At 36.8% G+C, this 11,415-nt stretch overlaps 1 protein-coding gene across 1 annotated transcript in view; it reads left to right on the forward strand.

The window, feature by feature from the left end:
• Positions 1–10,772, forward strand: part of LOC139125267 (sortilin-related receptor-like) — a 28,783-nt gene extending 18,011 nt beyond the window's left edge. Inside the window, exons 10-14 of the mRNA XM_070691357.1 lie at positions 708–900; positions 2,445–2,560; positions 3,013–3,208; positions 4,604–4,816; positions 6,735–10,772. Of these exons, the coding sequence (XP_070547458.1) occupies positions 708–900; positions 2,445–2,560; positions 3,013–3,208; positions 4,604–4,816; positions 6,735–6,799 (783 nt within the window). The 3' untranslated portion in view covers positions 6,800–10,772. The remainder of the gene's footprint in view (positions 1–707; positions 901–2,444; positions 2,561–3,012; positions 3,209–4,603; positions 4,817–6,734) is intronic.
• The last annotated feature ends 643 nt before the right edge of the window (positions 10,773–11,415 follow it).

An 11,415-nucleotide genomic window follows, 5' to 3' on the forward strand; every position in this document is an offset into this window, starting at 1 on the left:
AGTCAGGAAATACTTAATTTTGTATCCATGTCTATAGTAGCTTCAGGGACTTTGGCCCTATGTTTGATAATTAGGGACCACATGAGCATGACATTTCATGGCCACAGTTGTTCATCAAAATTTTACAAAAATCTGACAAAAATTGACAGAGGTATATTTATTAGGGTAACAAAAATTGACAAAAATTGACTTTTGCGCTCAAAGGGTTAAGTTTGTTGCCTATATAAGAATGAGGCAGACAATTTTCTTTAAGGTTTAGACTTTTTTTTCAGATTTTACCCAAAATTCTAACTTACAGATGTAACCAATGAAAATTTATGTCTGTTTGGTCCAAAATTATCAAAATTAATGGAAAAATTAGTAAAACATTGTGCTTAAATTTTGGTAGGGAAAAATTACAGTGCCAAGGTTAAGTTTGTTGCCTATATAAGAATGAGGCAGACAATTTTCTTTAAGGTTTAGACTTTTTTCAGATTTTACCCAAAATTCTAACTTACAGATGTAACCAATGAAAATTTATGTCTGTTTGGTCCAAAATTATCAAAAATTAATGGAAAAATTAGTAAAACATTGTGCTTCAATTTTGGTAGGGAAAAATTACAGTTCTCAAAGGGCTAAATGACTACCATTGTCAATCCTCGAAGTCTACTATAGGAGAAAACAGATGGCATTTACTCTATATGACCTTTAGCATGTTGTCATTGCAGAAATACAAGATTTACTATGGCATTCCCAAAGCTGGGCAAATAGAGTTCCAGGCTGTCAACGTTCCGGACACCAAAGACACCAGCCTGGCTTACAACATCACAGGCTTGATCCCAGGGGCACCTTACACCATCAAACTAAGTAATGGAGAAATGACTGCCGCTATGATTGCAAAAGAAGTCAACGTTACAACATGTAAGTCAAAATTACACATGATACAGGAACTGTTGCCTCTATGTTGCTTGTACTTTTTTGTGCAGCACACACCAGCTATGCAGATAACATTGTAGATTACCCTTTCACCCCCAGTTCCCAGTATACAGGTCCAACTTTACCATAGAAAACAATGGATTTGGGACAAACCATGGTGGTGAAATTGTGGATTAAAAGTTACAGTTCTGTCTATCACAAATGTCTGAGTGACTGCATTCATTAATTCCACTCACAGTTTATCTGTACGTCTTATAAAAAACTGATTTGCGCCTGTCTGCATACATTGTATTTAATTTTTGTCTACCCATAGTTTTGTCAAAAGACTCGATTCTTTTTTATCTAATGTATGTTATTTGCACAACTTGTGTGTGCGGCACAAAAAGTAAATGACGTAACATGTAAAACAGAAGGCTACGAAGATGTGTTGTAGATGAAACCAGGATTATATATTATTGCCTGAATACATGGGTTTATGTGCCCGAGAGCAGGTGGTAATTTACCCGACACCAGGAGGGCAAATTGTCTCTCCTACTGTGAGGGCACATAATTAATGCAATATGACACCTAGTTACATGCAGGGCATTTTCAAACAACATCAAACAGACTTTAACGAAAGTCAAAATAGCAGTGCGCCCATGGATATTTTATATCTAGCGTTAAGCATCTACTTTGTCATTGAAAACATTGAAGGGCCTTACTGGACCAGGTAACCATGGAAACCAGTCCATACATCATTCACACGGACCGCTAACTCCCCAGATGTTCCTATTCAAATCAATGCACAGATTTGCACTCACATCGAGGCATGTAATAAATGCACTTAGGAACCACTGCCATGGATTCTATCATCTGGAGAAATGTTAACAATTTCAGAGAAGCTAGGGGTTCAAACTACAGGATATTGCTGTGCATTTTGGGTAAAAAGTTGACTTCTCTCCAAAGCAAGAATTGAGATAATTGTCAAAATAAATATATTCAAAACAAACTTGAAACATTTCATGGCAAGAAAGTTCTTGTTCGTTTGTGAAAGGAACTAACATCATATGTGTTTTGGAATTGTCATACTTTTGTATGAAATTCCTGGATAAGTTAAAATTTTACTGTACTTTCAGTAATCTTACGTATTCAACCAGTGGAAATCAGCCATATTTGAAAATACAGTCCTCTGCCTTGGACTTCAGACTCACTGAGGGGGCAAAATCATATTAACCCTTTCATTGCTGTATTTTTTCCCACCAAAATTTCAGTCCAACATTTCACCAATTTTTATGAACTTTTCTGTAATTTTTCTGATAATTTTGGACCAAAAGCACACAACATTTCATTGGCCTCAGTTTTTTATCAAAATTTTGGTAAAAATCTGACAAAAATTGACTGAGGTATAATTTTTAAGGGTGACAAAAATTGACTTTGTCGGTCAAAGGGTTAAGGTACCAAGAATAAGATGTTGATCTTTGCAACTGTATTGTCATGCGGTGCTTCTTTTAATTTCAATTCACAACTTTTTCACATGATTGTATTTGCAGTGAGCAGTTCAGCACCAACATCTCTCAAAGTGTTTGAACTTCCCAGAGCAGACAATGACATTGTTGGAGTGACATTAGAATGGACTGCACCTGATCGAATATTAAACAAGTCTCTTGTGAGTACAACCTGTACCATATGTTTGATAAGGTAGTGTGTGCCTCAAGGACAGATATTCACTCTCAAACTTTTACAATTCTTTTCTGATCTACCACATGTGGGGGTTCATTTTAAAGCTGTTGCTGTAAGAAAAATTTTCACCACTTTAGTGTTATCCAAAATCCAAAATTTCATTCTTCTCTATGGAGTTAACACACAGGGATGGAATTGTTGAAAGATTCCTTGAGGAAAGTTTGAGCAAAAGTTTAACTATTTCACTTTTGAGGTGCATACTACCATAATGATGAAAGCTTTTGAAGCTGCTGCTCTGACTGTCAAACTTTTACAATACTCTTTTGTCTTCCATTTGTAGGGGTGTATTTTGAAACTCGCTGAGAACATAAAGTTTTCCACCAATTATTTTTGTGAATATATTAATCAATATTGCTACCATTTTGTTTTTTTGTCCAGGGCTATGCTGTGTTCATGGCAATTGGTGACAAACCTGTGTCCTGGAAACACCAAACCAGTTCAGACATCAACGTAACGGCCATCGTTGGTTTGGAAAAGAATGTGACCTATAACTTCAAAGTATGTACAGATCAGTACATGAATTACTACGGAGAGTTCTCTGACGTAGCGCAAGTGACTTTATCAGATACTGCAGGTAAGTAGGTATGATCAGTGAAGATAGGAAGTGATATTGTATAGTATATCCTCAATGTAATTCTAGTATTCTGAACCCAAACACCATCACCTGATGAGATGTTATCAGTGTTGATATAATGTGGGCATGACATGCAACATATTCTGCTTGAAATGTCGTCAGTGTGAAAACAGTTTTATCCACAATGTTGAGTGTAACGTCTGAGTATTAGTACTACAGAATCTAGACTTTCTAAAAGTTACAGTCATGATATAAAGTTGAAACAAGTATCCAACAAAATATATGTACATCAACAATGTTGTTTATTTGAGTTTTATCCAACGTAACAATTTAGAAAAATATTAGAGTCATTTAAACAAAAATGCCAACTACAACCTTATTGCACTGATGTAGCTTATTGTAAAATCTTTGTTTGTAATGATAGGTTTCTCACAGTGTATTGGTGACTGCTGTACGATGTCTTCAAGGTAGCATGCGTCTTGAAAGTGGATGACTTAAACATTTGCTCAAACTTTCCTCAGTGACATTTTCAACCAAATCAAGCATAACAATCAGGGGTCTTCATGCCAATTTGGTACTAGAGAGACAAATTACTTTCCATTTCCCAATATTTGAAATTCAAAATGGCCGCCATCCTTGTGTTAACTTTATGGAGGAAAAGAACATTTTTCAATTTTCAAAAAAACTTAGTCAATGAAAACTTTTCTCACAACAAGAGTTTTAAAATGATACCTCACAAGTGGTAGTATGTCAGAATAGAATTGTTAAAATTTGTAAACCTGATTATCTGTCCCCAGGGTGCATTCTACCTTGGGAGCCGTTGATAATTAAAACACGCGCACGGTAAACGTAACTTCTGTGTTTAGGGGGTTTGGCTGTATGTCAATTATTATGCACAAAAATAGCACTACAAGTTTTCGTATCACAATATCTTGCTACACATTTTACTGTATTGAAAATATCGCTACATTGTTTCACGTGTACCAGGCCAGTACCAGCGCTAAACTGTTCTTTTGACATACATGTGAATCAGTGCATGAGTAAAATATTGTAACAGTCATTTTGGATACACTGTTTCATGTCTTTCTTTTGGTTGCGTGATTGTTTGTTTGGCACTTAACAGAGATTGATTATAGAGGGGAAGTTGGGGGGGGGGTCGGTAGCGAATGCGTGATTTCATAGCGACGTAATGACTAATTGTTGGATGCAGATACAAAATGAGACTTGGTTGGATTTTCGCACTTCCAAACTTTAGTTTAGGGGGAGGGGGAAGGGAGGTTGATGACAAACGCACTTAGTTTCGTTTACCGTGAGCATGTTCTAATAATCACAGCCCCTTAGGACAGTCACATGAGATTCTATGTAATTCATTCACATTTTCCTCTTTTTATTTAGGGAGTGATCCCCACACGGCTCATCATAAGAAATCCTCCAAGATGGCCGCCATCGTTGCTCCAATCATTGGAGTGGTTGCAATGTTGGCAGTGGCACTGGTAATCTTCATTGTCAGGCATCACAGGTTACAGAGGAGTTTCACACAGTTTGCAAACAGTCACTACGACAGCAGGTCTGGTACTACAACCTTCAGCGTGGAAGGAGATGGTCTCGGTGAGTGGTGTCAAATTTGGCAAAACCCTAATGTACTGCTGATTATATTACAGTATTAACCCTTTCAACCCAGCTCAGACATAAATGTTGGCATGACATCATAGGGTACCAGGGGTCAGGATGCAAAGGGTTAATTAATAATGTCTGCTAGATTGACTCTGTATGTCAGGTTTGTAAAAAATGATCCAACTAGTGAAGATGTTAGCGTTGATAGTATCCTTATTTAATTGAATATAAAAGTGCAGTTGTGTGCACATGCTTACAGCCTGAACGGAGGGTACCAACTTTGCATATTTTATCGTGTTCGACAGCCTCGTTTTCGCTACCTCGCTGAGTGCGGAAGTGTGTGTGGTAGAGAGACCTGCGTACAATCTCAAAAACAAGGCCGTGAACTCAAACAGAAACTTATCCTTCTTTTAACTATACCGATTTTGATGGACAATAAACCATTTATTAAGATTATTCAAAGTATTTGACTAGAGAGTGCAAAATTTTTTTAAGCTGGCACAATTCCGTGCCAAGGCGGACGATCGAATGGTGTATTGGAATCCAACTTTTGCTGAAAAACCTAAATTTAGAGGGTCTTATAGAGCTTCAGCCAAACTGAAACTTAAGAAATTGTTCCTTATAGTATCGATAGTAAGTGGTCCAAATTTTAGGGCGTAAGATATATTGCATGTATTTGCGGCATGATTAAGTGACGCCATGTTGAGACCGGTGTGGGTATCAGCAGAAATGAGCTATCTGTTGGCGGGGTATAGTGCATCGCTATGCAGGTCATCAAAAGGTTAGCCTTTTAATGACCCGCATAGCGACGCACGCTACCCAACCAGATAGCTGTGTTTCCACATCTATTGTACGTATTGAATTGAGGCATGGGCATCCACGCTGCTAAGTAAGGTAATCAGACAAGAGTATAATATGGAACAAATGGCTGTTTTAGGCTGTTGTTCACGGGTTTCCCATCATGTGTACAGAAATAAGACACCAAAGTACTTTGTTTAGAACGCCTACACAAGCAACACGTAACTCAGTACGTCTGAAGTGAAGGCCACCATGATTGAAAGGTCGATTCACGGGTCAAGTTTAAATGTCTGTAAGTTTGTATCCAGACCTTGAGCCAAACTGAAATTACCTCCGAATATTTCTAAAATCACGAAAAATCAATTGCAGGACTTCTTTTGGGCGTAAATATCATTGCTGGTATTTGCGGCATCGCTAAACTTGGGCCTACAGTCGATCCCCAAAAACCCATCATATCGTTAAAATGACAGTTTCACAGCATAGAAATTGTAACAAAATTACATGCGAATACTGTCCAACAGTATATATCACCACAAAGTAGATAGCGATTGACCAACGATGATGGTAAAATTCAGGGATGAAATCTCCGTGAAAAACTACTAACGGTCAGTCTCCGACTAGAGGGCGCTGTCTGAATTCAAACGTAATCCTCATAAATATATGCTAATTAGGTACCCTCCGTTCAGGCTGCTTAAAAGTTGTCATAAATGTATAAAAACTCAGAGCTTAAAAAGCAAAATTTGTCTCTGACAATCAATATCACTCTTGATGAAAAGCAGTTGTTACTCTTGTTTTAACTTTTATTTAGCCAAATATTGCTGCAACTATCAATGTATTTACTGCAGCTGACACAACTGTTGCTTAGGATGAGTCAATTTATTGCTACAGATGAGTCAACAGCTGTAACAGTATCAGCTGCTGTTGCTTTGATCATAAGAAATTATGTTGTGCATTGATCAGACATTATACAAAAAGTGTATCAAAGCTGCAACAGTTGACAGAAAAATTGCTAATTATGACATGATATGTGTTACATATTACCCAACAATTGACCAACGATTGCTACAATGTCAGCACTTGCTACATTTGACTCAATTTTGCTACATTGTTACAGGTGAAGAGGAAGACTCACCAATGATTCGTGGCTTTTCTGATGATGAGCCACTTGTTGTTGCTTGAGAGGAGACTTCCGAATGGCTGCAACCCAGAGCAACCATGATCGACCATTCTTCAGCAACCAACCAGAAACACTATGTCATCACAGAGGTCTGTTGTGATAGATGCATCAACTAACAACTGCCCAAGGCAGTCATCGCATGTAGATTTTCCCAAGAAACATAGTCTGTAAAACCATGGTTGGTTCTTCTCTATAATCAATGTAATCAAGGAAATTTACGCAGTTCAGGTGCTACGTAGAGGCTGATAATTGGCATAAATATCTTTTTTCACAACTCTAAAGTCTGTTAAAATGTGACCAAAAAGTACAAGCTGTTTTCATTCTTCAGATTAAGCTTTTAAATTTCTTCACTTTTGTACATATTTATTGCATTTCTAGCATGCGCTTTCCTTGCCCCAGCTTCATGGCTTTGCTAAGACTACAAATGAACATTGTTTGTACCCTGCTCAGTTTTCTAAACTCTCTTACAAGTGGTGAATATAATGCTTTCAAATTTATTACAAAGATGTTGCCTTCTCCCTTGACGTAGCAGATGTGTAAGCATTGCCATAGCAAGCATTTATTCAGTCTTTTTAAGGTAGAACGCACCTCGGGGACAGATATTCGGACTCTCAAACTTTTGACAATTCTCTTCTGATGTACCACATGTGGGGGTTCATTTTAAACCTCTTCGTGAAAAGAAAACTTTTCAGCGGCTTAGTTTTTCGAAATTCGAAAATTTTTATTTTTCTCCATAGAGTTAACACAGGGATAGCGGCCATTTTGAATTTCTAATATCAGTAAATCTTGGGTAATTTGTTTCTCTAGTACCAAAATTTGCATGGTGACCCCCTATTTTTATTCTTGACTTTGAAAGAGAATGATTGAAAGATTCCCTGAGGAACGCTAGAGCAAAAGTTTAAGTCTTTAACTTTCGAGGTGCATACTACCGTAATACAAGTTTATCCTAATGTCTGTCTCACATAGCTAAGTAACAAGAGTGTAACATCAAATGGTATTTTGAAGATGGTTTGGTCAGTTGTTTCCGGTTATTTACACGAGAGTTTTCATAGATGTGCATTATCACCTTGTAAAATGTAGCATTTCTATAAATGAGAATATATGTATATACACAGAAATGAAACCTTATCTTTGAGCTTTGCAATAATTTCTGTCAAACCATAGCAAGGTTTGTACCCCCTGTTGTTTGAAATGGACTCTTCCATCCTCAAGTGATAATACTGGGTGATACCATTTGTATCTCCTCATACAGAGGGGGATAACCTGATGGGAAACAGGTATCTTGATGTAAACACACAGTGTCCTGTAAGAGACAATACACAGTAGGAGATACAGATAAACAGCATACCCAGAGCCCATTGGGCTATGTCTGACATGTGATAGTATTCACTGCTTACCTAGGGTGCCTTTAATGGTAGATATATATGAGCATACCCCCCAAGTCATGTTAAATTGTATCGCCTTTTCTATGGACCAAACATTTTGTAGTCTTGCCAGAAAGTCAGAAAGTGAACTGTAATGTTGTTATTGGTTTAAAAGTAGACCAAGGAATTGCAAATTTTAGTGTTCTTCAAACCAGAAAAGTTGTGATGGGTGTTACATTACAACTTTACTTTGACATTCAAGTATTTTATGTTGTTTGTCAGACTGTGTGGAATGTCTATGATACCATGCATGCAGTACCTAACATCTTTGATCAAGAATATTGGCCAAAAAGTACAATCGTGTTTTAAATTTTATCTCCCCAGAGAAATCGTTCTGCAAAATTCCTTCTGTTCACCTTATTCAACAATGACACCATGGTGAAGCACTCAGTGAAATTCTCCTGATTAAGGTTTAGAACCCCAAAGCATACATGGCAATGAAAATGTCATTGCTTGTTGCCATTTTTTGACTTCTTTGAGTCCATTGTTTGTACCCTAGGAATGCCAACACACTACTGATATCGTGTTTGATGTCTTCACTTTTCATGTTAGTTTTATCCATCAGATTACAGCATTTAACGTCATCTGTTCTGTTAGTTCTCGTGGCATTCAATTTTTTTTTCAAGTTCTCAATCTATTTTATTGTTGTTCCCTTTTCTTGCCATTTCAGTTTCATGATTACACTCATACAAGTATGAATCCATATTGAAGATAACACGTTGCTTTTCTTTTCTTTGTTTTAAAGTTCTATATCTGTGTAGTCAGGTAGCAGGCAGTTAATAATTCTCTCAGACTGATGTTGTGAGTATATTCAGATGTTTACAGCATTTGTTTAGAAAGTCAATTGTATTTGTTTAGGCTTGCAAATCAAAGTTTGAATTTGCAGTGTTTGTTTAAAATTCTCTTGAGAGAGACGACCTGTGCCTGTCAATTACCAAGAGCAGACTTTGCAAGTGATGCAGAGAATGAGGGGCTGGTCCATGGCCAACAGAGGTTTTGACGGTTTGTGATCGCTCCATATCTGTATATTTCCAGACCAATGGTAAATCTTTACAACATTTGTGTAAATTTATAAACATTCCCATTGACTCTAGGGACAAGTTGGTGCACAGCCAAAGTGTGTGTGCATTTTTAATACTGAAAAGTATCATCTTGGTCTAGACAGTTTTGCATTATTATTGCTACGGATACACTAATATCATAGGTATTCAGTGAGCAGTGCATATTAGCAGAGAAGACAAAAACACTTTGTAAAATCCTACAGCTGTTACTGTTTTTAAAAAACACCACCAGTATATTTACAGTCTGCAACAAGCAGACATTCAAGAAAATTCCAAAGTTCAGAATTTTAATTTTAACAATGTAACATTCTATTCAATATGCACTTCAGCTGGATGGCTATGGTATACAGATTATTTTGCCTTCTTTTTCGCATGACATTACATTCAGCAAATTATACGGTGTGAAATTTTAATTGTACTCATACAAAGTTTATCAGAGGTAACTTTTGATCAATTTTGATGTATTTTTGTTCTCTTTGTAAAACGGTTCCCTGTTCCTCTCCATGAATTACACTAAAATTCGTGATGTTCAGCTTGTTAACAAAACCAGTATTTGTAAGTGTAACACCCAAGTGTTATCATCCATAAGTAAATGTCAGTCCATACTACAATTTGGTTATCGACAGTAACAGGGAAGTAGTGTTCACAATGCAAGGCTGATGCCTGCCATTTTAACATACTATTGACAAAAAACGGAAAAGAACATCTCAGTTTTCTTGAACAAAAATACACAGCGATAAAAACATCAAAAGTTACAGCTGTATTCCTGTTAACATAGAAATTCAGCTTTTCGTTAAAAAAAATCAGTACATTGAAATTATAGTCAGATGACATTTAATAGTTTTTGTGATGTTTTCAGTAATATTTTGCATATCATACGTAATATTACAATGTTTTGTCTGTTAAACATAATCAGTGAAAAAGAAAGAAAAAGACATTGTGTCATTCAGTATACTATCAAAACTTCTATATATATCACAACTGGATAATGTTTTCACATATGAACACACAGCAGCACCTGTACTTGGACTCAGATGCTACCAAATGCATCTCACAGTGTAGTGACGACAGACCAGGTGTGTTTATGTTCATATTCAAATTTCTTTCTCGGCTTATAAATGCAGATGCCAAGCTGTAAGCAGTTGTATATATTGGAGCAAGGGGTTGGGTTTTTCGGGGCCAGTTGGGTGGTATAGAAATTATCAGAAGATTTTAAAGGGTTTGGACTAGAACATCAGTGATGAGTGTGAATTTCACCAAAGACTTGTTATGTTGGAAAGTGCTGCCTGTTTTGGTCTAAAGTACTCAGAAATTAGGCAGTGTTTATCAGACTATGGAGGAGCTGATATGTAAACTCACAATGGTGGATTTTATCCAGTCACTGTATTTATGGAATTCAGCTTATCTGTGGGCTTTAATACTGATGTGTTAAACACTGATGTATTCTAATTTACCATTTTCTGTAATAAAAGTTGCTTGCAAAAAGCCAAGCTCTTATTGCGTGTGTAAAAATCCATCTGTAGATAGACTGACAGTATAGATAGATAGTGTAGATAAAAAGTGTAGATTCAACAGAGACGGTGGATGAATATAGACTATCAATAGACAGTGTAAGATAATGTAGATAGACAGTATAGATAGATATGTAAACATACTACAAGACAAGAATAGACAATATTGATGGACAAAATGAAGAGGGCATGACCATTTTGCCTATTAGTGTAGTTTTCTATCAATAACACGTAAATCAAGACAGCAGACTGTAAATTAACCTGATGCCTCATCACTGTGTTTGACTCACAATTTTGAAGGACCACAGGGTGAAAAAACCAAACCACTAGCAGGAACGGAGAACTATGTGTATTTCTGTGCTCCTACTTATTCACATACTGTTGATTTCTTGCAACTACTCCAACAGGGTGTCGTCAGTGTCCCCGCATATGTACATCAGACAGTGGGACATTTTATTTGGGAGTGCACGCATTTCAAATTATTTCAGCCGGTGCATGCAATACTCAAAATCATAGTGGAAATGATGTACGTAGAGGTTCTCCATGTTATTATCCTCGAGACCCGAAAGTTTAAATTGTAAAGGAAATATTGTTGGGATGCCTTTCCCTTATTGCCGAGGAG

The sequence above is a fragment of the Ptychodera flava genome, assembly GCF_041260155.1.
Source record: "Ptychodera flava strain L36383 chromosome 3 unlocalized genomic scaffold, AS_Pfla_20210202 Scaffold_25__1_contigs__length_14229661_pilon, whole genome shotgun sequence".
Lineage (NCBI taxonomy): Eukaryota > Metazoa > Hemichordata > Enteropneusta > Ptychoderidae > Ptychodera > Ptychodera flava.